Consider the following 27,656-nt stretch of genomic DNA (forward strand, 5'->3'; position numbering starts at 1 on the left):
TTCAGGAGGAAGACCAAAGAGGTGACATGCCATTCTCATTACTTCATGTGAAGGTTATGTACCAAGAACGTGACTCATCACGATCAAGGTTGAGGGAACCTTGACCGCCTGACTGAAGTAGCGTTCATCAGGCTTTTCCCTGGGATGCTACTCTCTCTCCCCCTTTCTCTATTGTGCTCTTTGCAAGGAAGTTATTCCATGAAGCCCACACTGAAGGAGTGGGGAGTTCACGTCCCATCTTGTTGGGGGTGGATATCTACATAAATTACTTGGAATTACTCTACACAGAAGGTTTTGACTTTGTAGTCATGTATTACTAAATCTTGAAAAATTAAAAAAGAAATCTGCTCTTTGAAGGGGGAGACCATGCCCACACACTGAAGTGACAACGACCGTTAGAGTTAGTGTGTGATTTTTCCCAGGGGGTTTCCGGAGGCCACATGGAGGACTGGAAAGGCTTCAAGGCCAATTTACCATGTCCTACCTGTGTGAATAAGAGACCTAAGTTCCCCGTGCCTCTGTTTTCTCATCTGTTAATGGGGGGAAGACAGGGTTGGTTTGTTTTTTTTTTTGAAAGAGCCATTACATAATGTGGGTCAGGAGGTCCTATAAACTGTAAAGTGCTACCAAGACCTGGGTGCTATGGAAGGACCCTGGGGAACTGAGTTTGGCTGAGCTGTGTCTGGGCCTCCGGGAGCTAGAGTTCTTTCCTCCGAATGAAAACAGGGAACGAAACTACATCTGCAGGCTTGGGACAGCATGCTAGTTACATGTTTGGGCTTGGGAGCTGGCCGGCGACCTTGGGCAAGTCATTGAACCTTCCTGAGCCTCGAGGCTCTCACGCATCGAGTGGAGGTAAAAATAACATGTCACCGTGGGGCTGTTGGGAGAATTCACTGAGCTAATGCAGCACTTGGCACTGTCCTGGCCTTGACATCACCATTATCCTAGTTAACCCTCACCACCTTCCTATTTTATAGTTGAGGAAACTGAGGCTATGAAGGATAAGCGACTTGCTGAGGTCACCGGCTGCTAAGTGGCCAGGTGGCACTTGGACTTGGAGTTCAAGTCTGTGCACCCAGAACCCTGTGTCCTTTCCACTGTGGCACATGGTGCCTGCCCACAGCCCGACTTCCCTCATTTTCTGAGTCTCTCCCTCCCCCTCCTTTTATATGTTTATTTATTTTTGAGAGGCAGATAGAGAAGGAGACAGAGACTCTGCAGCCGGCTTCATTCTGTCAATGCAGAGCCCGATATGGGGCTCGAACTCACGAACCGTGAGATCAGGACCTGAGCTGAAATCAGAAGTCAGCCACCTAACCGACTGAGCCACCGGGCTCCCTCTCCCTCCCACTTCTAACCAGCCTGAGTTGTGCTAGGGCGTGGGGGTGACCAAGGTATCTTCAGTACCAGAGAACTAGCCCGCTGTGGCTCTCTCTCCCAGCCATCGTCCAGCAGAGGGAGCCTCTCCACCTTGGAGCCCCACCCTCTATGAATGGCCATCTAGGGGGCAGCTGGGTGTCCTGGGCCTGCACCCTGCAAGTCCTTCCCCCAGCCATGCCATCTCTCTCTAACCCTCTAACGGCCTTTTGGGCTGCTGGGAGGGAGGAAGGCCACGCGGGTTGCTCTGCCTGTGCTCCCCCGAGTCCACCTCTCCACTGACATCCCAGCCCCTGCCGGCGCCAGCCCAGCTCCTGAGCCTTCCACACGGAGTCCCTGTCGGCGGAGACCAAAGAACTCCCAACAAGGTCCCTGGCTGTGCCGATCATGGCCGCTGGCCAAAGTGCCCTGCAAAGACCAACTACCTGGGCTTGACTCCTGGCCCTGCCTCTTGCCACCTCTGTGACCGGGGAGCACTCCCAGCCTCCGGCTCCTCGTTGGTAACAGCAAATGGTGATAATACAAAAGCTGTCCTTCCCAGGGCTGTCATGCAGCCTCAGCAGGGAGAGGCACACCAGGTACCAAGCGGGGCCTGGCCAACTGGCAGTGCCCGGTAAGCCACAGGTTTGGTTACTGTGCTGACCGGCAAGGAGTGAGGCCAAGGGGCCAGGTCTGTGGAGGAGGCCGGTGGACATGTCCTCGGAACCCCATGGCCTCCCCTGTCATTCTAGAATACTGCTCTGGTGAGCCCTGCAGTGGGACACGTGCTTATCCCAGACAGCCTTCTCAGACCAGCTCCTGTGAGCTCGGCGCCCCCAGGCCCAGGGTGCGTCCAGCCCACTCCTCATCCCCACAGCACTGACGGCTGGCCGGCCCGTTCCCTGCGCGCGCATGTGTCCACCCTCACCCTGCCCGACAGGGGCTCCTACAGAAGGGACTGGAAAGTTGGCTTTCCAGACACACTGGGATATCAGCTAGGCTTGTGGGGACTCCCAGGACACCCTTCCCTCACTCCTCAGTCTGTCTCCCTAGAGCCTTGCTCTGTGCCCAGCCCATACAGGTGCAATGAATGTGTGTCGCAAAGAACTGAATTCAGACTCCACCAAGGTCTGGGATGCTCAGAGGGGCCTTTACCAGCTCCTTCTTCCTCCTAGAGGCTGTCCTGATCCAGGGGCCAAATGTCCCCAGGCATGCCAGGGTGTGCCCCAGAGAAGCCCTGCTGGGTCAAGAAAAGGCAAGAGGGTATATGTAGGGAGGACAGAGGGACAGATGGGGACTCATTTGTTGATTTCCCTTTTTTTCCAAACTGGGGCACCTGGGCAGGATTCCCTCCCCTCCAGCAGCTTCAGTTTGCCAACGTTTAGAAACATCCACCGTCTTCCACTGCGCCAACCGCCAGGCCCGCTGCTTCCCTCCCCACACTTCCCCCACCCCCACCTATTCCTCGCCCTGACCTCTGAGGACCTTTCTCCCCCCAGATTTCAGCTGGGCCCCCCCCCCCCAAGAAACCCACCTGGCCAGGGTTTGTGCAGACATTCAGACCTGCTCACCTCTCCTTTTCCTCCGAGGAAACCTGGTTAAGGAAAGTATGACACCTGGAGGGCAAGGCTTGGGGTCAGAGGGACCTGCAATGTGGATCGGTCACACAGGCAGTGTCACCTGCCAACACACGGTCCGCCGGGTGCCACGGGGACCTGCAAGCTGGCGGGCACAGAAGGACACACAGGCCCACTGCCCGCCCCCACCTCCCGGGCCCACGCAAACACACCCTGTCACACAGGCGCACAAATGCACGGACACACCGGCAGCGGGAAAAATAAAGACAGGGTCCCCCCTTCCTGGGGTCCCATCTCCCCCCTTAGCCCCTCCGTGCCCCGGCGCTCTACACTCTCCAGCCGCCCAGCTCCATGCATCGCCCACGTGGCTGTTATCCTAGTCATAGTCTGTCCAGCTATTTGGGGTGGGAGTCCGTGGAGGACTGGGACGGGGGAGACCAAGTCTTACCCTTGAGTTCACCCTCAGACCTCACTGAAAAGCCATGGTCCTTCTAAGGTAAAGGAGAGAAGTGAGCAGGTCAAAACCTGAGTCCTGCTTTGTGGCTATTTACTCCCAGAAGAGCCTTGGATACCTCCCAACACCGTTTCCTACATCCGTGTCCGTGATCGGCTGTGGGGGGATCTGGGGCAGAGACCTGCAGATGGCGGGCCTGGCTCAGGGCTTGCCAAGGGCCCTCCCTACCAGGCTGTCTGCTCCTGCGAGGACAGAGCCCGGGCACGGATGCCAGAGGGGTGGGAAAGGGGCAGGATTTGTGGCATTTCCCCTCCAGCTGGAAACAAAGGCAGATTCCTGTGTCGAGTTCCAGCAATCCGGTCCCACCCACCCGAGTGGCTGGAGCTGAAGGAAATCCCGCTGGCCTGTGGCCTCACCCAGCCACTCAGACCCTCTTTCAAACAATCTTTCCCAGCTGGGGCCGTGACCGGCTCTCAAATCCTGAGGACCCCCTCCTTGTTCAAATACTAAGCCCTCCCCATTGGGGATGGTCCCCATAACCCCTCAGACTCTCTCCTCAGGCGGCAAGGGTCCCCTCGGCACCAAGAGCCTACCAGGCCCCCACCCCCTCTCTGGGCAACTCTGCCCATCCTCACCGCACAAATTTGGGATCTGCTTTCCTGTAGAGTGGGCCAAAGTCTTGATGATTTTGGGAACTCTGGTGCCATTGCAATGCTCGGCCAGACCTCCAGGACACCTCCAGTAAGCTTGCAACCTAGCCTCCCCCAGCGACAAGATGTTGACCTCAGCATCACGCACCTTCCTTCATGGCAGCAAAGTTGCAGCTCTAGGGAAGGGTAAAGGGTCTTAATTAGTGAAAAGTCAAGAGATCCTGTATGTGAGGGCGCCTGGGTGGCTCAGTCGGTTAAGCATCCGACTTCGACTCAGGTCATGATCTCACGGTTCATGGGTTCAAGCCCCGCGTCGGGCCCTGTGCTGACAGCTCAGAGACTGGAGTCTGCTTCAGATTCTGTGTCTCCCTCTCTCTGCCCCTCCCCTGCTCACACTCTCTCTGTCTCTCTCAAGAATGAGTAAACTTCAAAAAAAAAAAGAAAAAAGAAAGAAAGATGATACTGTGTGGGGAAAAAAAAAAGAGACACTGTCCGATATCAATAGAATAGGAACTAAAGTTGTATTATTTAAATTTACAAAATAATAAGATAATGATCAGTAATTAGAAGGGCAAGAAAAGGATAAGAACCTAAATGGCCTAAATTCTGAAGCATTTTTTAAAAAAATGTGTATTTAGTTTTGAGAGAGAGACAGAGTGCAAGTGGGGCAGAGGCAGAGAGATACACACACACAGAATGAGAAGCAGGCTCCAGGCTCTGAGCTGTCAGCACAGAACTCGACATGGGGCCTGAACCCACAAACCACGAGATCATGACCTGAGAAGTCAGATGTTCAACCGACTGAGCCACCCTGGTGCCCCCTCAATTCTGAAGCTGTAAAATAAGGTCCGGCTGGCTCCATCGGTAGAGCGTGTGACTCTTGATCTCAGGGTTGTAAGTTCAAGTCCCACATTGGGTGTAGAGATTACTTAAAAATAAAAACTTAAACAAACAAACAAACCCAGACGCTTTTAAATTTAGAGACAGAAGAAAGACAAATACTGCACGGTGTCACATATGTGTGAAATCCAAAACCAAAGACAAACTCATAGAAACAGAAGGTAGAAAGGTGGTTGCCGGAGATGCGGGGAGGGAGAAATGGGGAGAGGTTGGTAAAAGGGTACAACAAGCTAGAAGATAAATAAGATCTGAGGATCTCACGTACAATGTGATGATGATAGTTGATGATACTGTATTGTATAACTGAAATTAGCAGAGAGTGTGGAACTTAAGTTCTATTCACCAAAGAACTTCACAGCAAAAACAACAACAGAAGATAAATATGAGGGGGTAATGGGTGTGTTATTATTTTTTAAATGTTTATTTATTTTTAAGAGAGAGCTAGAGAGCACATGCGAGCAGAGGAGGGATGGAGAGAGGGGGAGAGAGGATCTGAAGTGGGCGCCATGCTGCGAGTGGAGAGCCAGATGCGGGGCTCCAAACCACAAACAGCGAGATCATGAGCTGAGCCACCAAAGTCGGTCCCTTAACTGACTGAGCCACCCAGGCGCCCCCTGATGTGTTATTTTGATGGGAAGCATCCTTGCACAATGTATACGTATATCAAATCATTACGATATACACTTTAAATAACTTACGATTTGATTTGTCAATTATACCTCAATAAAGTTGAGAAAAGATGGAGAGACCGAAGTGTGAATGTATTATTTTGAGTTACCAAAGTATAAACATCAGAGAAGGGAATAGCTGAGACTCTGGGAAGGGGGTTGGCCCCAGCAAGAGGGCCCAGGGTGGACACAGTTGCTTCTCGTTATAAAGTCCCTCTTCCGGATCTCATCAATTTCACCCCATGCTTATCTGGGATGTTTTTGAATGATTTTCAGAATGGTGGCCTCATACTTCAAAGTCCTCTGCAGTGGCTATACATTCATCTGGATAACAAGCCCTCGGGGACCTATCGAGGCAACACGTCCTACTCATCTTTGAACAGGTAAGGAAACAGAGGCCCCTGTTGCACAGCCAAGCCTCTGATCCCCTGACTCCCAGTTCATGCTCTTTCTCCTATGCCCCGCTCGGCCTGCCTCTCTCACACAACCGGACATCTGTGTGGGTTTTGGAGCTGGTAGGGGACTCTCACAGAGTGTTTGCTTTTATGCGGAGAATGTGGTAGAGAAGGAACAGTCAGCACACACGCAGCTCCAAGTTCAAGCCTTGGACTCCTTTCCCCCCTCATGGTGAGACCTCTTTGGTGGAGGGGTCAGAGCACTGGGGATCCATGTGGGAAGGGGCAATCCAGAGGTTGCTGGCCTGCCGAGAAGGAGGTGGTGCTGGAGCAGCCTCTCAGCAGAGCCCAGGCTGCATGACAGCTCGCCCTTGGCATTGTGTGGGCATTGCCTGATCCCAGACTGCTGCCCCGACATGCCATCCCTTCCTTACGAGGTTCCATCCTGAGATGAGTCATCCTGACGGTTCGCAGGCAAGGAGCGGATGGACCCATCCACGGGACATCCTGGAGGAGCTGTGGAGGAAGAGGAAGGTGACTCCATCCCTCCAAGTCTGGCAATCTGGCCTCCCCCGACCCCCTGCCAGCCTCTTCCTGAGGTGCTGGGTGAGCTCTGGACGCCCTCCCCTCCCCCAACCTCAGCACCAGCCAAGCTCTGTTTTTTACCTGAGCTGTAATGACGGGGCCTGAGACCAGACCATTTTCTGAATCCTAGAGCCAAACAATATAATTATAACTGGGCAGGACCTTTGGAAGTATCCGGTTTAAACCCCTCAGTGTACAGAGGAGGAAACTGAGGCCCAGAGAAGACTCCTGGCTTACTGATATCTTTAGGATAACGTGGTCCTTTGGCTCAGAGCAGAACGAGACATAGAGAGATCACTTTTCCCTCCCCCTCCAGGCAAAACTCGGGCTGCATCCAGCCCACAAAGCTCAGACTCTCTTCTCTGTTGAATAGATGGACAAACAGACATCACAGGTTATCTGCCCCACTTCTCCCCTAAAGGAGATCCACAGGTCTTCTTCCTCAGGTAGTGAAACCCCGTTCTATTGCTTCCATGTCTCTTATATGAGAAAAATCCCTAGGTTGGCCGATCTCACTCTCCTCACTGCAATTTGAATGAAACAAAGCCCAGCTCACCCTCTGCTAATTCCACCCTCCCCGCCTCCTCCCCCCCACCCCTTGCTTTTTCTTCCTACTCATCCCAGTGCAGAACCCCCTACATCTTTTGTGGGGCCCAGTGCAAAATGAAAATGCCAGGCCCTTTGTTCAAACATTACTAAGAATTTCAAGATGGCAAAGCAGAGCATTAAGCCAAGTGTGGGGTCCTGTGTATCTGCACAGGTTGAATAGCCGTGAAGTCGGTCCTGCCGTCAAGGTCAAGAGCAATACTTGAACTCAATACTCGCAGATGGTTCTGAAAGCACAGGCTGTCTGATCCCCTGCCTGCCTGCCGGACTCCATGTCACCTGCCTGCCACAGGTGAGAATGTCCTTGAAATTCACCCCACGTACCCCTCCTAGGATCTCCAGGCCTCTGCTTCACACACTGTTGGGAAATCCTCCCAAACAGCTAAATTCAGATCTTAGCCCTTTCAGCCTGTTTCCTCTTGTTCTGTCCTCACCGAGTATGGGGAACAGCTGGTCCTTCTGAGTAATTAATTTTGTAAACTTGGACACAGTTTGTAATTCCTTTTCCCTTTCCTCATTGGGCCGTGTCTCCAGGGCTTTCTCCAACTCTGTGTCCCTCCTCCAATGCCTTCCCCAGGTTCTCCGTGTGCCGTGCAATGCATGGGTTCACAAGAGCACCAGTCAGGGTCTGAGGGCTCAGTGATCTGGCGGGGGTGGTGGACTCTAGCATAGACTGACAGCCTGTCCCCACTGGATGCTGTCTTCCTCCTCCAAACCCGACCCCTTCCTGGATAAAGTCCCCTGTCCCCAGCGGCTCTCGCCAGCGACCCGGCCATCTCACTGTTGCAGTCCGCACTGAGTGTCTCAGACTGAATGCTTCCCTTAGGGAATCCCCCACTTCCACCCCCCAGGACAGAGATCCATGGGCTGGGATTGGGAGAGGTTTATCCGAAGCCAGAGCAGGGCAGGGGGTGGGGGGAGGAGTGGGTATGAAAGATGGACACGAGGCTACACTCCGAAGTGGCCACTATAATCTGAAAGAGCAGATACCGTAATCCCATAGTACTTCCTATTGGCTGCAGGACACAGCTCTGTCCTGACACTGAAATTTGGGTGTGCCTTGGTTCTGCAATTCACAATGCTCATAAGTTGCGAGGCAGCTGTGGGGCGGGGGCTGGGGAAGGTTTCAGTGGAGGAAGTGAGGTCAGTCAACAACTGATGTCTGTCTGAGCCTTTAGCTAATGTCTCCCCCAGCCTCTATACCCAGCAAAGGCTGGGGGGGGGGGTGTCCCTGGCCCATTTTACACAGTCTTCATAGAGGCCGACACCTTAGAGGTCCGCTTCTGCTTCCAATACTGCTCTTTCTACCTTGGCTCCGAGGCTACTAGGTCCCCAGCCTTTTCATTTCTTAGCTGAACCTGTCACCGGGGGTCTACCGTGCAGCAGGCACAGCCAGCCAGCATCTTTTGCTATGCACTGAGTTAAGCGTCATTTGTCCTCATTCTCACAACAACGCTACGAGGCTGGCACTGTTGATTGTGCCCAGTTAGCAGATGGGGGAGTGAGGCACGGAGAGGTGTCATTTGTCTAGAGGTACTCAATTAGCCTGGATTCCCAGACTGCAGGATCTTTGAGGATAACTAGGAGGCTAGAAATGAAGTCCTGCCTTCAGGGTGCTCAGGATGGCTGGTGCAAAGCAAGACGATGACAGCAGTGCTCTGAGCCTATGCGAGGGAATCAGGACCAAGAGCAAGCTTCTCTCTGGGGGAGAAGCTATTCTGTTCTCTTGGCTTTGTCTGCCTTGTCCCATCAGTGCTCCGACACAGGCTCCGGTCCCTGTCTCCATTCGGTGGGGTGAGAGGCCTGCCTGGAAGGAGGCGGGGGAAGGCAGTTCCCAGCCTCTCCTTCCAATTCTGGCCTTGCACTGTGGGGAGAGGCGTCCTTGTCACTGAGCTGTGCCGTGGCTGGAGGGCCTCACTGCTCTCACCACTGACCCAGAGCAGCCCGAGCTGGGCCTGTTTACCCCGTGCTCAGCCGAGAGAGGCTGCCGAAGAGGGGAGTGAACAAGAGGGGGTGAAGGGGCCAGAGGGAGGAGGCTGAGGGATTCGGACCCAGTCGGGAGTCCTCGAGGGCGGGGGTCGAGGGTGGAGAGGGCGGGGCTAAAACATTTCGGACCCTGCCCGCCCCAAACCCAGCCCTCGCTGCTCTGAGCCTAGGAGGCCTCGGGCTAGGGGCTGAGGGTGGGTGAGGGACAGGTAAGTTACCTCCCCTTCCCCCCTCTCCTCGCAGTCCTTCCCTCGGTGCCCCCCTTCCAGTCCCGATTCCCCGTCGCCCCCTCCGCGGCTCGGAGCGGGAGGGCGCCTCCCGGTCCATCCTCTCCCGGGCCGGGCCTCAGACCGTGCCTCCCACCTCGGCTCCGGCCCCCGCGGCTCCTGGCCTGGACACCCCGCGAGACCCCCAGCGGCCCGAGTCCAAGGCCCGCCCCCTCGGGGAGGCGGATGTGGGAGGCTGGGGGCGGGGGCGCCGCGGTGATCTCGGGGCTGGGGGCAGCCGAGGCGGGCGGCTGCCCTCGGGGTCTGAGAGCCGCGCAGGGGAGGGTCCAGGTCCTGCAGCCCCAGCGAGGGGCGAGCGGGCGGCCCGTCGGCTAGCTGGGCAATAGGAAACGGTTTATTAGGAGGGAGTGGTGGAGCCGGGCCAGGCAGGAAGACGCTGGAATAAGAAACATTTTTGCTCCAGCCCCTTTCCCAGTCCCGGGAGGCCGCCGCGCCGTCCGCGCCGAGCGAGCCCCGCCCGGGCCCCAGCGCTGTGCGGGGCCGCGCACGACCCGGGCCCGCCGTCCAGCGCTCGCCGTGCTACCACGGCCGCCGCCGGGAGGGGAGGCGCGCGGCCTGTCGCCCGCAGGGCGGGTCCAGAGGTGAGTGCAGGTCCGCGGGCGGCCCGACCCCGACCCCGACCCCGACCGGACCCTTCTTGGGGCAGATCGCAGAAGACGCCTCACAGAGGTCGCCGTAGGGTCAGTCCCAGCTCCTCGCCAGGGCAAGCTGCCCCTCGCCTTCCCTGCACATCTGCGCACGACCCTGGAGCGGGCTGGGCCAAACCTGGGCTGGGAATCAGAAAACTTCTGGCTCCTGGGCCAGCCACTCAACTTCCCTGTTCTCCTCTCCCTATCTGTAAAATGGGCAGGATTCCTCCTCTGCTTCACAGGGAAGGGGTCGCTTTTCCCTCCAGACAGCCGCCTTGACCTGGGAGTGGGTACCTACTTGCAACCCTGTAGAGCAACCCCCACCTCCACCCCCCCTTTGAAGCCCACCTTTCCCAGGCCAGCCTTTGCAGTCCTTGCTTCAGGATGATTCCATCGTACAAACCTCACCTCCAACCCTGCAAGGTCAGATAATCCCCATGGCCGTGGCCTTCCCTGGGGATCCAGGCCAGACGGTGTTTCTTTCTCACTGTGGTCTGGGACCCCAGGCTTTCAGTCTGCCCTGGAGGCCAGTGCTGTTAAGCACATCTGTGGGCTGGCCACCCACCCACCCCTTTTCTCCTTGAAGGACAGGGGCATAGTGGACAGCGCTCACCGGCTCCATTAGGGGCAGCTTCTGGCTGAGTCGGGTCTGTCTTCTTATCCCTCACTGCCCCGTTTATCCTAGTCTTCTCATCTCACGGGGTGGTCAGAAATAGATAACCATGTACTGAGTACTCTTAGATGCACACTGAGCTATATTGTTCTCATGGAATCCTGGCCACGGTTTAGCAGAAGAGGTTTATTACGCCCATCCTAATGAAAACTGATGAGGTTCAGACCTGAGTCACCTTGTCCAAAGCCCCGTGGGTGGTGTAAACGGTGCTGTTGGGTTCTTGGTAACATTGGCGAAGTGCTCCCTGCGTGCCACTTTAGTGCTCTGCTGAATGATTTTACTACATTCTACCTATGAAGTGAACACCATTGTTATTTTCATTTTTTTGTAGGGAAGCCGAAGCCTCAGAAAGTTTAAGCAACTTGCGCCAAATTTCATAGCTCTAGGTGGTAGGGGCAGGATTTGAACCCAGGCCCGCACGATCCTGACCCTTGTGCTATACTGTGCTGCCTGTGCATTCTGTCCAAGACCCTAAAATCTGGGCTTGATGCTACATCATACTGCTGGGAAGGGCCAGCGAAATGATGCAGAGGAAAGTGTTTTGTGTGTGTGGTAAGGCATAGCCTGGTATGAGTAGCTCAGTCCAGCCCTCTGCTGTTTGGGTAAAAGACCTGTTAACTCGCAGAGAGAGGCTCTTCCAGCCTGTTACAGTTGCCCCTATGCTGATGAGAGACAGATGGATAACCACCTTCTGAGCGCACCCCTACTCTGGTTCTCCCACTTAAAACTAAGCCTACAGCAAGCAGAGGATTTCTGTCTGCACATCTCAACAAACCCGCATCCGGCACCCGGTGGTAACAGCAACAGCGTTCTATTCCTGTCCGCAGGCCCCGCTTGCTCCTTTTTCCTCCTTTGAGGGGCTCACTGAACACCAAACAATTGTAGGAATAAAATGCCCAAGTAGGGATTTATTTGTCACCAGCAATTTAAGTCGATCAGGACACACGTGGTGATGAAAAGCAAGAAACTTAACATCCCTGAACCTCAGTTTCCCCACTGGATTGTTGTGAGTGTTCAATTAGCTTAACCATCAAAGTTGAGTACTTAGTAGTACTCAGAGAAGATCAATTCTTATTAAAGGTTTCACAGTGGTGAGTTAATGGTGGGAATTAGCTTGGCATTTGCAATTTCTGGCCTACAACAGTGATGCTTCTGTCAGCAGGAGATCTTTCAGGAAGTTTTGCTTAGAAGTGAAGGGAGGGGCTCCTGGGTGGCTTAGATGGTTGTGCGTCGGACTTTGGCTGGGGTCATGATCTCATGGTTTGTGAGTTCGAGCCCCATGTGGTTCGTGCATTGGAGTCCAGTGTTGGGCTCTGTGCTGACAGCTCAGAGCCTGGAGCCTGCTTTGGATTCTGTGTCTCCCTCTCTCTCTGTCCCTCCTCCCCCAACTTAACAATAAAAAAAAAAAAAAGAAGAAGAAGAAGTGAAGGGTTCCTACGAGTCCCCAGGAGTCTGCTAGAGTCAGGTCTCCGGGCAATCATTCAGGGTCATTCTGAGTTAGGACTTGTCAGAACTCAGTGCTCTCTGTACTTAGTTTTCTGCTGGACCCATTTAAAAGCTAGAGAGTCACAGGGTGGCTCTGTCAGTTGAGCCTCCAACTCTTGATTTCAGCTCAGGCTGTGATCCCAGGGTTGTGGAATCGAGCCCCGCTTCCTGCTCCACGTTGAGTGTGGAGCCTGCTTGAGATTCCCTCTCTCCCTCTGCCCCTCTGCCCTGCTTGTGCTCTCTCTCTCTCTCTCTCTCTCTCTCTAAAAGAAAAGAAAAATTTACAAGAAAAAGCAGCGGTAAAAACAACAACAACAACAAAAAGCTAGAGAGTCACAATTTTACCCCACCACCTTCCTAGGATAGGACCAGGGGTGGATTCTGCAAATGCTTCTTCTGTACCATTGTCGCCCTCGGAGGCTTGAGAACAAAGCCTTCACCCCACCCTCCATCTGCAGTGACTTCCAAGTCTCTGGCTTTGAAGTGTCGCCAGCCTGTCCCTTCTCTAGCTGGTGGAGGGGAGTGAGAGGGGGTGCCCTGGTGGGAGTGAGAGTCCCTGCCCTCTGCACCCCGCTCCCACTCACCCAGCAGGGCCCTGCACAGTGAAGTAAAAAACTATAACGCAGGTTTAGCATCGTGTAGGACACATTTCTCTAGGGGCGGGACCCACACAAACGGGATCAGAATTACCTGGAGGACTTTTTAAAATGCAGGTTGCTTGCTGGTCCCGGATGGACTGAATCAGAATTTGGAGGTGGGAGGGACTGACTAGAGAGTGTGCATTTCTAACGAAGTGCTTCCAGTGCTTCTGATGCTGGATAAAGTAGGTGAGAGGGTTTTCTGGGGCACAGTCAGAGAAGTGGGAGCTTGGGTAGAGGAGATTTTATCCTGAATGTATCCACCCTTGCCTTCCCGCCCCATACCTTGTCCTTAGCTGCTTTCGGGGCAAGCAAAGGCTTCCACAGATGGCTTCCCATCCCTGCCCCAGTGGGCAAATTCAGCTTGTCTGGGGGCCCTTCTCCAGGAACTGGCCCCATTGCCAGAGTCCTCGCTGCCTGGCGGGAGGGGCAGGAGGCAGGAGGTCAGGCAGAGGCTGGGGACACAGCTGCAGCAGCCCAGGGCTTCGTTTCCTCCCCCAGCCCTGGGCCTCTGGGGCAGAGGAAACCCAGGCAGGAAAGCCAGAGCTGCCACCCGCCGGGGAGGCCCATGAACACCCCCCACAGTGGCCCCCCCTCCCCCCCCTTGCCAAACCCCAGCCATCCTGTCCTCGGAGCCTCAGCACCATGGATCTTGATTTGGTACCATTCTTAGGCAGTGGGGCTTCCAGCCCCTGTGGCCACACATCCAGCCCCGCCAGCCTCACTGTGCTCCCCCAGAAGACGCCCCCGCCCTTGTGGTAACTGCTCCTGGGGACTGGATCCCCAGGCACACACCTGCACACCCTCTGCCCCTCAGAAAGTCCTCCTTGCTGTCTGACCCCCGTCCTTCTTGCTGCAGCAGCCTTCCTTCTAGTTCTTAGCCTTTGAGAAATGAAGAAGGGGGTGGCTTCTGGAGCACTAACTGGCTTGGGACCTGAGTTGGGGACTATCACAGATCAGAATTACTTCCTTTTTAAAAAAATTTTTTTAAAAACATTTATTTGTTTTTGACAGGGAGAAACAGAGTGTGAGTGGGGGACGGGCAGAGAGAGAGGGAGACACAGAATCTGAAACAGGCTCCAGGCTCTGGCTGTCAGCACAGAGCCCCATGCGGGGCTTGAACTCACAGGCCCGCGAGATCTTGACCTGAGCTGAAGTCAAGAAGCTTAACCGACTGAGCCACCCAGGTGCCCCGATCAGAATTACTTCCTTAACCTTCTCTACCAAACTTCTGGAAAAGTTCAACCTTAACTGGCCATGGAAGGTCAAACACTCAGTGTCTAAGTATGTTTCACTTCCCCTCCCACATCACTGGCCCTTCCCCCACCCTTTCCCAGGACAGCAGGGAGAGAGGAGGAGGGCGGCCAGGGAATGGCTCAGAGAGGACATCTCAGGCTCTGGTGAGATTGTACAGAGGTCTCTTCATACCTGGCCTGAGCCGGCGCTGTCCAAGTGTGTATGGTTGTTACCGCCCTGAGGGCTCAGACCCTGGCTGCCACCTGTATTGGGAGACGGAGCGGGGAAAGCACTGGACGGGGAGTCTGGACACCTGGGTTGTATTCCTGGTGCTGCCCCTGAATCCTGTCTGACCTTGGACAAGACTCGCGCCCTGTCTGAGGCCCAATCTCTATCTTCTCTAAAACAAGGAGCTGTGTTTTGCGGGTCACAAGGCATCCCCCTAGAATTCTGTCGCAGGGTGTCCCAGCCCCAGGCTGCCCCTCCAGACCCCGTAGCCACCCCAGCCTGCCCTGAGAAGACGCCCTGCGCTCCCTCTCTGCCGTGCGTGACTCCTGCCTGTTCTATCCAGACCCCAATCTAAACAATCTTGATTCCTGTTCCCAGCTTGGCGGGACCCTGAATGGCAGGAAGTGAAGACAGGAGCCTGTTTATGTTTGAGGCAGCCAGGGCTAGGGGGATGGGGGCACTGGGAAAGGGGTGGGCAGGGAGGGGGTGGGTGAGAGGCAGAGGACAGGAGTGGGGGGTCTGCTAAAAAGACTCTCCTTCCACCCTGGCTCTGTGCCCTCCCATCTGAGCTCAGGAGCAGGGGTAAATAGCTTGGGAGTCCCCAAGTTCTCTGTCACTTAAATATGGCTCCCCACCCTTTACCCCTAACAGGATGGTTTCCATGGGGAAGTGAACCAGGACTTCCCCTGCAGGCCCCGCCCCAAAGCCAGACACAGGGAGTAGGGAGGAGGCCTCCCTGCCCCCCCCAAAACTCCCAGTGATTTCCTCTAGGTGGGAGGGACCCACAGTCCGTGGCTTAAAACACCGCGGGGATCACATTTCATAGATCTTACTGTACCCCCCTCTCTTCTTCAGGGACCATGACCTTGGACCCCCTCAGGAGAGGCTTTCTGATGCTACTGATGGCCTTGGGCCTGACCCAAGGTAAGTACTAGGGAAGCAGGTAGGGGCCAGGGGCCTGGATAGAGAAAGGTCTGGCTAGGTTCACCCCTTGCTGGGGCTGAATTTGAGGAGCTGGGGAGAGGGAGGCACTCAGGAGCTTGGCTGGCAAATGGGAGGCAGGCTCAGTTAGACTAAATGCCCAGCTTCCCCAGCCCTTTGCTGTCCTCAAGATCCAAACCCACAGGCTCCTGCTCTAGCAGCCTCCAGGGTGGGAACCCCTGGGGTGGGGACCTTAGCAGGGAGGGCCTAGGAGAGCCCTCAGGGTTGGGGCTGGGGGCCAGGGCTGGGCCTAGAACTGGGAGGGAAGGTCTTAGGATCAGGGAGGGGACAGAAGCCTGGTTCTCGTGGTGGCAGAGGATAAGGTCTGGAGGGAAGGATAACCTAAGGATGGGACTGAAGGACCAAGGTCTCGGAGGGTATGTCTGAGACATCAGAAGGGACGGGCGGTGGGACAGGCTTGGCTGTTAGGCTCTGCCTAGGAGTTGGGCCCAGCGTGGCTGAGCTTCCAGTGTGTCCTGCAGGCAACCCTGTGAAGCCCTCCCGGGCCCCGCTGGTGACCTGCACATGTGAGAGCCCAAGCTGCAGGGCGCCCACGTGCCAGGGGGCCTGGTGCATCGTCGTGCTGGTGCGGGAGGAGGGCGGACAGCCCCAGGAGCATCGGGGCTGTGGGAGCCTGCACGAGGAGCTGTGCAGGGGGCGCCCCACCGACTTCGTCAACCACTACTGCTGCTACAGCCCCCTGTGCAACCACAACGTGTCTCTGACGCTTGAGGGTACGTGCGGCCGCCCCAGCGACCCCTCCCTGTCTTCTTAGACCCCATCCTCTCTGCCCTGCTTCTGTCTCCTGCTCTGGCCACAAGGGCAGGGGAGGAAGGACCCTGGCATCTGCCTGGCAGAGTGGCCAAGTCAGGGGGGATCTGGCCTGCTGGAAGCCGGGCCTCAGTGTCTCCCCCCCTTCCACCAGCCACCCAGACTCCTTCAGAACAGCCGAAAGTAGACAGCCAGCTGCCTCTGATCCTGGGCCCTGTGCTGGCCCTGGTGGCCCTGGTGGCCCTGGCTGCCCTGGGCCTGTGGCATGGCCGGCGGAGACGGGAGAAGCAGAGGGGTCTGCACAGCGAGTTGGGCGAGTCCAGCCTCATCCTGAAGACGTCGGACCAGGGGGACAGCATGCTGGGGGTACAGGCCTGGGGTGGGTGGCGTCTGGGACCAGCGGTGCGGGGTTGGGTAGACAGGAGCCAGAGAATCAGAAGGGGTGCAGAGTGACAGCTGAGGAAGACTCAGTCACAGACACTCAGAGTTCTGAGAGGGGGTGGGGGGTGCGGCGGGGTGAGGGAGGAGCCTGTAGGGACACAGCAGCGGGGCCCAGCTTGAGGAGGGAGAAACAGGCTGGGCCAGGTGGGGGCAGCCTCTCAGCGGCCTCTCCGTACCCCCAGGATCTCCTGGACAGTGACGGCACCACGGGCAGTGGCTCAGGACTGCCCTTCCTGGTGCAGAGGACAGTGGCGCGGCAGGTAGCACTGGTGGAGTGTGTAGGTGAGTGGTGGGTGAGCCGGGGCCGTGGGACCAAGGGTTCCCGTGAATGTGCAGGAGAGAGCGAGCTCTTGGCCTTTGAGTCACAGGCAGGACCGGGCATGGGTCCCAATGGGAGTTCAGCTGGGCGGGGAGTGGCTTGGAGATGGGTCAGGGCTGGATCCTTCTGTGGGTGCTGGGGGAACAAGGCAAATGGGGGTGGGCCCAGATTAAGTTCAACATACACATTAGAGGTTCTTCAGGTGGGGTCAATGCAGCATCAAGAGGGGGGAGGGGCTCTCCTGGGAATTCCCATGCCCGGGGGCTACGTGTGCCCAGTATGTGATCCTCTCCCACCCCTCTGGCCATTGGATCAGGGAAGGGCCGCTACGGTGAGGTGTGGCGTGGCCTGTGGCATGGTGAGAGCGTGGCCATCAAGATCTTCTCTTCAAGGGATGAACAGTCTTGGTTCCGGGAGACGGAGATCTATAATACGGTGCTGCTCAGACACGACAACATTCTAGGCAAGTGAGGAATGCTAAGCCAGGCCCTGGTTCTCAGCCCCGAACGCTCCAGGCTGGAGTCCCCAGGCCTCGAGATGACAGACCTAGTCCCGAAGGACTCCTGTCCGCCCTCAGCCTTAACCACTGGCTCCAGCTTCCTCTCTGACCTAAGCCAGACCAGCCTCCACCCCAGCCCCAGCTTTGCTCAGACCCGACCAGTCCGGCCTCCCTTGTCCCTAGCGCCTTGGCCGAGCCCTGCAACCCTCTGCCCCACAGGCTTTATCGCCTCGGACATGACTTCCCGCAACTCAAGCACGCAGCTGTGGCTCATCACACACTACCACGAGCACGGGTCGCTCTACGACTTTCTGCAGAGGCAGACGCTGGAGCCCCAGCTGGCCCTGAGGCTGGCTGTATCGGCCGCCTGCGGCCTGGCGCACTTGCACGTGGAGATCTTCGGCACGCAGGGCAAACCAGCCATCGCCCACCGAGACCTCAAAAGCCGCAATGTGTTGGTCAAGAGCAACCTCCAGTGTTGCATTGCTGACTTGGGTGAGCCGCCCGGGGAGGGCGGGCCCATCGTGGGGCACGGGGTTCGAGCACTGTCCCCCTGGCTAGGTTCTCTGCCTTTGCCTGTTCCCGAGTGTGCGACGACTCAGCTACTGTTGGGCGCTTTAATCCCTTCCAGCATGTGAGTTGTCTTATTTCCCCTCCGCAAGAGCCCCCACAAGCTGCCTGGGTTTTGCTTTGCAAACCCAGACTCCTTCCGGCATACGGCCCTGGTTCCGGGAGTCGGGAGAAAGGGGCAGGCCTCTGGGACCCTGGGTTCTCATCCTGGCTTCACTGACTGCATGGCTCCCCTCACCCGGCCTTGGGGTTCTGCTCTGTGAAATGGGCATAACACCTGCCTTGCCTACTCACATCTGTCTGGGTCCTTGGGCGCCTAGGAGTGCTACACAAGCAGAGTAAACCCGGGACACGTGGCCCTCCCGGTGGCTGCCGTCTCCCAGCCCACCGCAGGGCCAGCCTCCGTTCGCCTGCTGCTCTGTGTCCCACCGTTTCTCTTCATCCCCACCCCGCCCCCTGCCCCCCAGCCTCTGGGGCCACTCTGTGGGCTCCGGCAAGCGGCAGGAGTGACGGGCCTGGTACCCACAGGCCTGGCTGTGATGCACTCCCAGGGTAGTGATTACCTGGACATCGGAAACAACCCACGAGTGGGCACCAAGCGGTACATGGCCCCGGAGGTGCTGGAAGAGCAGATCCGCACCGACTGCTTCGAGTCCTACAAGTGGACAGACATCTGGGCCTTCGGCCTGGTGCTGTGGGAGATCGCCCGTCGGACCATTGTCAATGGTGAGGGCCCACCCTGCACAGCATGGAGAAAGAGGGGTGGGGCAGATGGATAGATGGGCAGACAGGCAGGAGACAGGGGCTTCCTGCCGTGGCTGCGTGCCCAGGGCCTGAGGGCCCAACCGAGTGACCTTTTAAGGTGTAACTCTGCGAATCTCTGAGTCTGTCTGTGAAATCTTGGATAAGTGATGATAACAGAAGTATCCATAGCAGCTAACTTTTATTGAGCTTAAATATGTGCCAGGTGCCATGCTCGATGCACGGATTATATTATTTAATCATCGTGATTGGCAGGAGGTGGTATCACTTAGCGGTTACGAGCATGGGCTGGGAATCAGCCTGACAAAGTTCAGTTCCTGATTATGACCATGGGCAGGTTACGTAACCTCTCTGTGCCTCAATTTCCTTCGAAAATGAGAATTAAAAATAGATTCTAGTACTGGCGCCAGGGTGGCCCAGTCAGTTCAGCGTCCAGCTTTTGATTTCGGCTCAGTTCATGATCTCACGGTTCAGGAGTTTAAGCCCCGAGTCGGGCTCTGCGCTTTCAGCTTGGGATCCTCTTTCTCTAACCCCCACCCCTGCTCATGTGCTCTCTCATTCTCTCTCAAGATAAATAAAACATTAAAAATTTGTTTTTAATAGTTTCTAGTTGAAATAATCCTAGGACAGTATCTGGCGGTATTCTGGGGCTTAGTAAATATTAGTGGCATTTCATTGTAATAACGAATACCTGACATAGTATCATCCCCGTTTCACAGATGAGGGTGCCGAGGTGCAGAATCGCAGCTGCCTAGAGGTAGCACCAGGTTCTGAAACCAGGCCATCTGACTCTGGGGCCAAGGCTCTTTATCACTGTGCTACTTAAAACCTCTTTGGTCCTTAGTTTCTTTGCTACAAAACGGCAGGATATAATAGTGCCTGCACTGCCTGCTTACCGCTGCCTCCTTATTACTAGGGGCGCCTTGGGAGGGCCAGGAACAGGTGGAGGGACCGCACCCTGTCTGGAGCAGCCCTGTGGCTGGTACCCTTCCAGCCCTGGGATGGATGGATACTGGGCAGTGGTCTGGACCAGGTGGGGAGGCCTGTCAGTCTACATGGAAGCTGTCTATGGGGAAGGATTGCTGGAGGTAGGTCCCGACAGGTTGGGGCCAACCTCAGCATATGACTGGAGCTCTGCTCCTTGGGGACGGGGACATTCTCACTTCTGCTGGGAGCCAGCCCCGTCCCAGGCTTCTTTTACCCTCAGCAGCGACTAGTACAGGCCAGAGCGTAGCCAGTCCCTCTGGGAGACTCTGGAGGGGCTCACATTCCTGCCCCTTCAGGTGTGCACTCCCAGAGTAGGCTCTGATGACTGGCCTTGGGGAAGGGGGCACCTGGAAGGAGCCGAGGTCCCCTGGACCAGGCTGCAGGCAGGAAGAGAAGGCTGGACCGGCCCGGGCTGCAAGGAAGGCTGACCACAGGCTCTGTCAGCCCCACACAGATTCGTGGCGCATTATAAACACTGTAATCTGGTGTCAGCCCCGGCACTGATTAAAGACCCATTAGACACGCTCAGGCCTCTGCGCAGCACTGATTAGGGCCCGAGTGGCGCAGGGGCCGGCCTGGAAACCCGCCACGGGGAGAGCAGCTGGCTCGGGCTCTCCTGAGGTTGCTGCTGTGTGGCCAGGGCCCCTAGCCTGAGGCTGGGAAGCGGTGTGGGGGGGGGGGGGGGGGGGGGTTGGGGCGCCTTGTCTGGGTCCGGCCTCTTCTGCCTGTGCGGTCTGCAGCTCCACAGGCATCACTTTCAGAAGGCTACTCCGAAGGGACACCGAGTGGAGGTGGTACTGCCCACTAAGGGGTCAGTGAGGCCAGTGCCTTGGCTGAGAGTGGGTGGGTGTTATTTGGAGCTGGGTGAAGATCCCTTTCTCCTTGTGCCCTGTGGCAGGCCAGCTCCTTTCTCTTAAGTGGAGCTCGGAGGTCAAGAGCACAGGCTTTGGTTAGACTTCCTGGGCTTAAATCTTAGCTCTGTCACTCACTACCTGTGTGACCTTAGACAAGTGTCTTAACCTCTCTGGCCTTAATTACGTGGTTCATGAAGTGGAGCTAATAGCATGACTTAAACTCCTAGGGTTGTTGTGAGGATCTAATGCAGTGCAGTTAGGACAGTGCCTGGCACAGGGAACGTGCCCAGGGAACCTTTTTATTGGGCACCTGTGATGGTTGAGGCTTGGGAGCCCCTGGGGAGCCGGCAGCCACGGAAAGACTTGAAATAAGATCTGGGCTAGCAATCCAATGAGAGAGAAGTTTAAGTCTTCTTCTTCTTTTGGTATTTTTATATCGTTTATTTATTTATTTTGAGAGAGAGGGTTAGCACGAGTGGGGGAGGGGCAGAGAGAGAGAGGGGTAGAGAATCTCAAGCAGGCTCCACACCATCTGCATGAAGCCTGATACGGGACTCGAACTTACAACCCATGAGATCATGACCCGAGCCCAAGTCAGACACTTTACTGACTGAGCCGCCCAGGCGCCCCAAGGTGCATTTAAGTCTTGACTCTGCCCTTCCTAGCTGTGTTACCTGGGGCTCAACATCTCCGAGCCTCAGTTTCTTCATCTGTAAAACAGGGGCACCCATAGTACCCATCTCATTGGGTCGTGCCAAAGACTAACAAGATGAAGCATTTAAGGGTTTGTAGCACAATGCCTGGCACAAGTCAAGTGCAAAATGGCAACAGCAGGAATGATTTTTATTGGCGCGCATATTGATTATGTCATAGTGTCCCTCTCGGGGGTAGCAATGGGTCCGACAATGGGTTTTCTGGACTGTGGGACAGAAGGTGGGCAGGGCTCTCCTCCCAGTGGTACAGGGCCTTCTCGGGGAGCTGAGTGACTGTCCCATCCCCCTCCATCCTCAGGCATCGTGGAGGATTACAGGCCACCCTTCTATGATGTGGTGCCCAATGACCCCAGCTTTGAAGACATGAAGAAGGTGGTGTGTGTCGATCAGCAAACCCCCACCATCCCCAACCGGCTGGCCGCAGACCCGGTGAGGCCCTCTGGGGGCTGGGCTTGCACAGGGTGTTGGCTCGCAGCTAGGGTTTCTGGCCTCAGGAGCTTGCGCCTGAGGTTTCTGCTTCGTCTGGATAGATGGATTTCAGGGTCTGTCCCCGGGTTCCCTCTCCCCCATCCCTGACCCATGGACCCTGACGTTTTAGGTCCTCTTGGATTTTCAGAACCTTCCGTCTTACCCGAAAAGGCAGTCTCCCTGCCACAGGTCTTGCTACGAAGTTTTTGTCGTCACTGTTTGTTTTTGCTTTTTCTCAAAACACTGCAATACATGTATGATGCACACACACTTGTATGTAAACACACAGGCATGCACATGCTTCTGCATAAACATAGCCTCACAGATACATATGCATGTACATATATGCCAGACTGCTGGCCCTGGGAAGACAGAGAACGTGCCTCCTTCGCTGCCCTGTATCCTGGTTATCTGTCACAGTGCCTGGCTCACAATGCTCACCAAATGTTTACTGCAGGAATGAATACGTGCATACACATGTATGTACAGACACGCGTGTTTCTCCACGGCACGTGTATCTGTAAAAAGCCACAAATACGCAGCACTGTGCACACGCACACACACCCCCTGGCAGGAACCAGCTTGAGTTCGGAGGCAGAGGTGATGCTGGTTCGCTCTCAGACCACTGAGCTTCCTGGGATGGGTCCCTCCTGGACACTCCGGCCAGCGCGGGGGGAGGTGCTGGGAGACACTGCCCTCCGTGCTGGAGTCCGGCTGCTGGGCTCTGAGACTTGCACATCATGTGTTCCTCTGATCTTGGCGGAGGTGGGGGGCGGGGTAAGGTGTTCCACGGACACTCCTCACCACCCAGGGGGCCCCCAGTGCCCTGAAGGGCTGAGTTACATCTCTCTGTCCTGCCTGCCACCTTTCACCCCTCGTCACTCCGCTGTCTTCCTCTTCCGTTTTCCGTCTTTCTCCTCTCCTCCTGCCCTCCATTCTCTTTCTTACCCCTCTGTCTTTCCTCTGCCCTTCCTCAATGCTCTCATCTCCCCCATCCGGTTCTTTCTGTGTCACTTATGTCCCCCCCCATTCGGGTGCCGCCTCCTCACCACCTCCTTTCCCTCTTCCCTGATCGTTGTCTCTGATTCCTCCCCTCTGCCTCTCCCTGCCCCGTCCCTGCCCCCCCTTCCCACAGGTCCTCTCAGGCCTGGCTCAGATGATGAGGGAGTGCTGGTACCCCAACCCTTCTGCCCGCCTCACGGCCCTGCGGATCAAGAAGACACTACAGAAACTCAGCAACAGTCTCGAGAAGCCCAAAGGGATTCACTAGCCGCAGGCCTGAAGCCTGACTCCCCGGTGCCTGCAGAGCGTGTGGGGTGGGTGCCAGACGGTGCCCTATCTGGGTAGGGGTGGTGTGAGTATGCGTGCTGGGGAGGAGGGTGCCCCTCTATGGGCTGCTCTGCCCGCCTGCCGGCTCATCTGGCCAAAAATACAGCTGGGCTGAAACCCGATCCCCCGCCGTCTGGGCTGCTCAGAGCAGCAGGCTCCCTGACGCCTGGCACCCTCCCCACCCTCACGCCCCGGGGGCGCAGCCCCTACAGTCCCCAGGACAGGATGCAAACGAGGCCCCAGAGCCAGGGTGGCCTGGCCAGGGAATCCCAGCCCGGGGCCCAGAGCCGAGGCCTGCACTTTACCCCTGCCCTCAGTTAACCCCCACCGGACCTGCCCGGGTGACACGGGGCCTTGTCCAGTCTTCAGCAGACTCCCTACCTGCCAGGCCTCAGCCCCTGGCATAAGCCCGACACCCAGGGCCTGTCATTTTCTTTGCATGGGTTTCTCTCAGCTCTATGAGGCCGGGGGCCTCTGTCTCCGGGACGAGACCCCAGCAGCTGAGCGCCAGCCGCCTTGGGGAGCTGGGGCCTGAGGCGCGGCCCCTCCCCCTCCCCCGTCCTAGCTGACTTATTAGGGTCTACACCCTGGGAGTCCTGCTGCAGGTGTGGCAGGATCAGAGGACAGTGGAGAGGTAGCAGGTCAGACAGCGGAGGCCCCGGGCTTTGAGAAGCCAAGCACAGCTGGGAGTCAGGAGACCCAGCTTCTGGTCCTAGGTAATTGGTCTACGTGACACGAATGAGGCCTTCACTGTCCCACAGTCCTGACGTCCTCTGACGTTTCTCTGAAATTTCAGCCCGTGGCAGATCTCAGTTCATCGGTCCCTTCTGCTTCTTTTGCCCCAGCCCCTGGCGAAGTCCCCAGATGGGGACTTGAAAAAACTTTTTTCCGCCGTCAGGGGTGCCTGAAAGGCCTCCTAGACTGTTCTACAAGCTCCAGTTCCTGCCTTAACTCAGACCAGCGGCCATCCTTGGGCTCGGACGACCCCAGGCCTTGGGGCAGGCAAGCCAGCCACTCATCCCACTCTGTGGCTCAGTCTTCTCCGTCCAGGACCGAGAAGGGCTGAGGGCCGGCTTCCCACAGGGTCTCCAGGGCTCATAAGAAATTTGGCTCCAGCCAGCAAGCCTCCAGCACCCAGGTTGCTGCTCTCCACTGGCCCCTGGCCCGGGCCCACACTCTTGGCCAGGTCCCTAGACAGTGTGTCTCTAGGTAGAAGCTGGTGGCTGTGGAGAAACACACGGAACGTTCAGCATCTGGCAACATCAAGGGTGTATGTCCATGCAATGAAGACACGACCCCAAAGCCTGGGCGGGTGCATGGGAAGTAAGGCCTGAGGTTTGCGGGGTGGAGGGGGCTCACGCTAGGGACAAGGATGGCCCCAAGCTCAGAAGACCTGGCCTTTCAGCCCTTAGTGCAGGGTGCAGAAGGACCCACCATCCTCCACAGGAGGTGACAGAAACACCGACTCCTCCCCTCCTGCTGCAAATGACCCAGCGCCCCGCCTCCCTTCCCCCCCCGCCTCCCCCCCCCCCACTCCTGGGAGGCTTGCGTGCACCCTGGCATTTTCCCAGGCCTGGCTCCCCGAGTTGTGCAAGGGAGGAGAAGCAGGAAGTGAAACTGGGTGAAAACAGAAAGTGAGAGGGACCTGTTATGTTCCCAGATGATCACAGGGCAGTTTGCTTCCTGGTAGCTTCGTGTTTTCTGGTCATTGGACCCACTCAGCCCAGGACTCAGTCCTTTCTGTGACAGATTTTATCTCTGCTGGATTTGGGGGCAAAGAGGCTCCTTCTGGAAGACTCCAAAGCCAGAAACCAAAGGCAGCTCTCCAGAGGCTGGAAAATGCCCGAGGGAGGGAAGGTCTGAGGCGGGAGGTGGAGTGACAGGGGCCGCTAAGAGAACGGCTGGTGGCCTGGGAAGGAAGGAGGCCTTGGTGCCTCTGTCCGAGTGCAGGAAGGTGTGCCAGGGCCCAAATTACAGCCTCTTACCTGGAGATACTGCTTGTGGGAGCACTCAGCTTGTGCTTAGCACACAGTAGGTCCTCAATAAACCATGGTCCAATCTCGAGCTCCTGCTGAGTCTTGCTAAGCTGGTGCCTGGGCAGTGGCTCGTCTTCAGAGGGGACCAGAAGGGACAGGGAAGTAGCGGGGTCCTGAGTATCATGCCCGGTCTTTGCCCCTCATGGACAAGTCACATTTCGCGCAGGGACACCCCCTGGCCCCCACCTCTGTCCGAGGCCCAAATATCAGTTCTGTCCCTGAACAGACAGATCGAGGCTCCCGCCACACCGCCCTCTGCTGGCCGAGGGCTGCCAGGCGGCCGCCGCCCTCTCTGTCCGCTCCGCCCCGCCCCGCCCCGCCCCTGCGCTCGGACCCGAGGGCCCTTTCCTGGGCTGGACGGCCTCCGGCGCTCACGTTCGTGAGCTGCCCCAGGTCTCGATCTCCAGGGACTGTCTCCTGAAAACCTAGGAAGGAGCTTTACTGTGTCTTCTCTCAGAGGCAGCTTGGACCCGTCTGCCTCGATTTTCTCTGTTCTCAATTCCCTCCCCAAATAGGGCCCCCACCTTGCCTGGAGTCAGCCCTCATCCCTGGAATGGTAAAAGGAGTTCATTCTCCTCGGGGACCCATCTTGGCCTCCTGGGCTTAGAAAACACCTCCCTCCACCCCCAGCCCCGGGGCATTGCGGGCAAAGACGTGACATGTGAGAGAAAGGTACTGAAAGAAGTAGGGAAGGGACTCGTCGGACTTCCCAGCCCAGAACATCTGTGCCTTTGTATCAGAGGCCCTGTTAGGGAACCACAGAAAGGGTACCCTAATTCTGTCTCAGAGGACCGACCCTATGCCCTGAGGCCCCCAAGTCGGCCTCGTGCTTGGTGCCTTGGTGTCCATGGAGCTCCCCCCACCAGACTGTGCCCTCCTTCCTCCCCAGAAGGCCTCTTAGACCAGCTTTGTGGAAATTGGAGCGTTCCTGGCATCGCGCAAAGGCAGCCTCTCCCCTCCCTCTGTGCCCTCTGGACCCGGTCCTTCCATCCGCACCCTGATGTCCACACTGCAGTTGGATATGGTTGCGGTAGGACTAAGGAGAATTGGCTCATTGCCCTCCAGGGGTAGAAGAGTCCTTGGGAGGTCACCATGCCCTTGGGAGGTCCCACGTAGAGCCTAGGGAACCTGCCTGCCCATGGAAGAAAATCATCCATTGACTTCTTGGCAGTTTTGCCCTATTTTCCTGGGGGGACCCCAAACTCTGATTTCCTTGCCTGTGCGAAGAGGGAGAGGATCGTCAGTGTAATAAGGACCCTCCCTAGGGGTGATGAGAGTCTGTAAGTGCCCAGGTGGGCGTGAGGATGGTCTCTAATGCACGGGCTTTGAAGCTGAGGGCCACCCTTCCCCTGCCAAGGCCTCGAGGTACCCAGGCCCTCAAGGACAATTCTCTGTTCCTCCCAGTCACCCATCTCCCTCCGGCCCACCCCACATCGCCTTCAAGGAGGGTGCTCTGCTCTCTCCAAGCCCTCACCCACGTCAAGATTAACAGACCGAGACACGGCAGTCCTCGTGTGTGAAAGAGCCAGCCCTGGGGCTGCAGCGGAGGGGTGCATATCCTAGTCCAGTCTCCGAGGGTGGGGACTGATGCGAACTGCAGTCGTCACTCTAGGTGGGCGACTCTTGGCAGGAGCTGCTAACACCAGGGCCACAGTCAGTTTGCTAGAAATAGAGACAGAGGGCTTCTTGACTTCGCATATAATTTGCATAATGTCATAGACACACAGTCTATTTTCAGGCAGATCTCAGGTTAAAGTGTTGTCACTGCTGCCCTGCGGGGTGTCACGTCTGGATGAGTCTCTTCTCTGTTCTTTCTCACCCACCCACTCTTACTGACCTAGATCCCAACTGCAGGAGCGAGTGGCGAGGTGAGGGGGAAGAGTGGGGTTGTCCGGGGCAAGAGGCGCCCTGGAATCTCCCAAAGCAGAGTGGGGCCGCGCAAGGGCAACCAGCAGGCAAGGAATGCGAAGCAAGGTGGCCCACGCTGTGCTCTGCAGAAACCTTTCCTGTCTCTCCTCACCAGGGGAACAGCCAGTTCTCATACCCTCGATTCAGGCTTCTGCCAGTCTGAAGACGTCTGGATAAACCTGTTCCTCTGAGCCACCCATAAAGCCTTGCTTGGCCCACATATCCCTCTTGGGCGTTTATTTTCAGCACCAAGATTTGATCTTCGCGTCCTGTGAAACTTGACCCTCAGTCTGGCCCTCTCCTGGGAGCCCCATCTGGGAAACCAGTAGCCTAGTATGATGATCAGTGTTTTTAAAGCACCTGGCACGTAGTAGGAGGTCAACCAGTGCTGGAGCCCCTCTTCATCTAGAAGTCTGTGCCATGTGCCCAATTGTCGCAGCCCTGGGTGCCCAGCACAGGCACCGTCCTCTGAGGGCTGAAGGCTAACATAGTAGAAGGGCCAGTTGGGGCGATTGTCATGAAGTCGTCTGTGACTTTGGTAGGTCATTTGGCCTCTCCTCGGCTAGAAAGGAGGCGGGTTGGTGGGGTTTCGGGACAAGGGCAATTCTTATTTCATAGCTTGAGCTGTTTGGTGACTTGTCCTTGGTCACAGAGGGCTAGAG

The 27,656-nt window shown here is 56.6% G+C and overlaps 1 protein-coding gene across 1 annotated transcript; it reads left to right on the forward strand.

The window, feature by feature from the left end:
• Window positions 1-9,859: 9,859 nt before the first annotated feature.
• Window positions 9,860-27,214, forward strand: ACVRL1 (activin A receptor like type 1). Its single transcript, XM_039241401.1, has 10 exons — window positions 9,860-10,048; window positions 15,212-15,280; window positions 15,820-16,071; window positions 16,263-16,474; window positions 16,732-16,831; window positions 17,185-17,331; window positions 17,587-17,862; window positions 18,466-18,663; window positions 21,552-21,682; window positions 22,857-27,214. Exons 2-10 carry the CDS (start codon window positions 15,217-15,219, stop codon window positions 22,989-22,991), a joined length of 1,515 nt encoding a protein of 504 aa, XP_039097332.1. The 5' UTR covers window positions 9,860-10,048; window positions 15,212-15,216; the 3' UTR covers window positions 22,992-27,214.
• The last annotated feature ends 442 nt before the right edge of the window (window positions 27,215-27,656 follow it).

This window comes from Hyaena hyaena, unplaced genomic scaffold (assembly GCF_003009895.1).
Source record: "Hyaena hyaena isolate Hyena2069 unplaced genomic scaffold, ASM300989v1 scaffold_192, whole genome shotgun sequence".
Classification (NCBI taxonomy): Eukaryota; Metazoa; Chordata; class Mammalia; order Carnivora; family Hyaenidae; genus Hyaena; species Hyaena hyaena.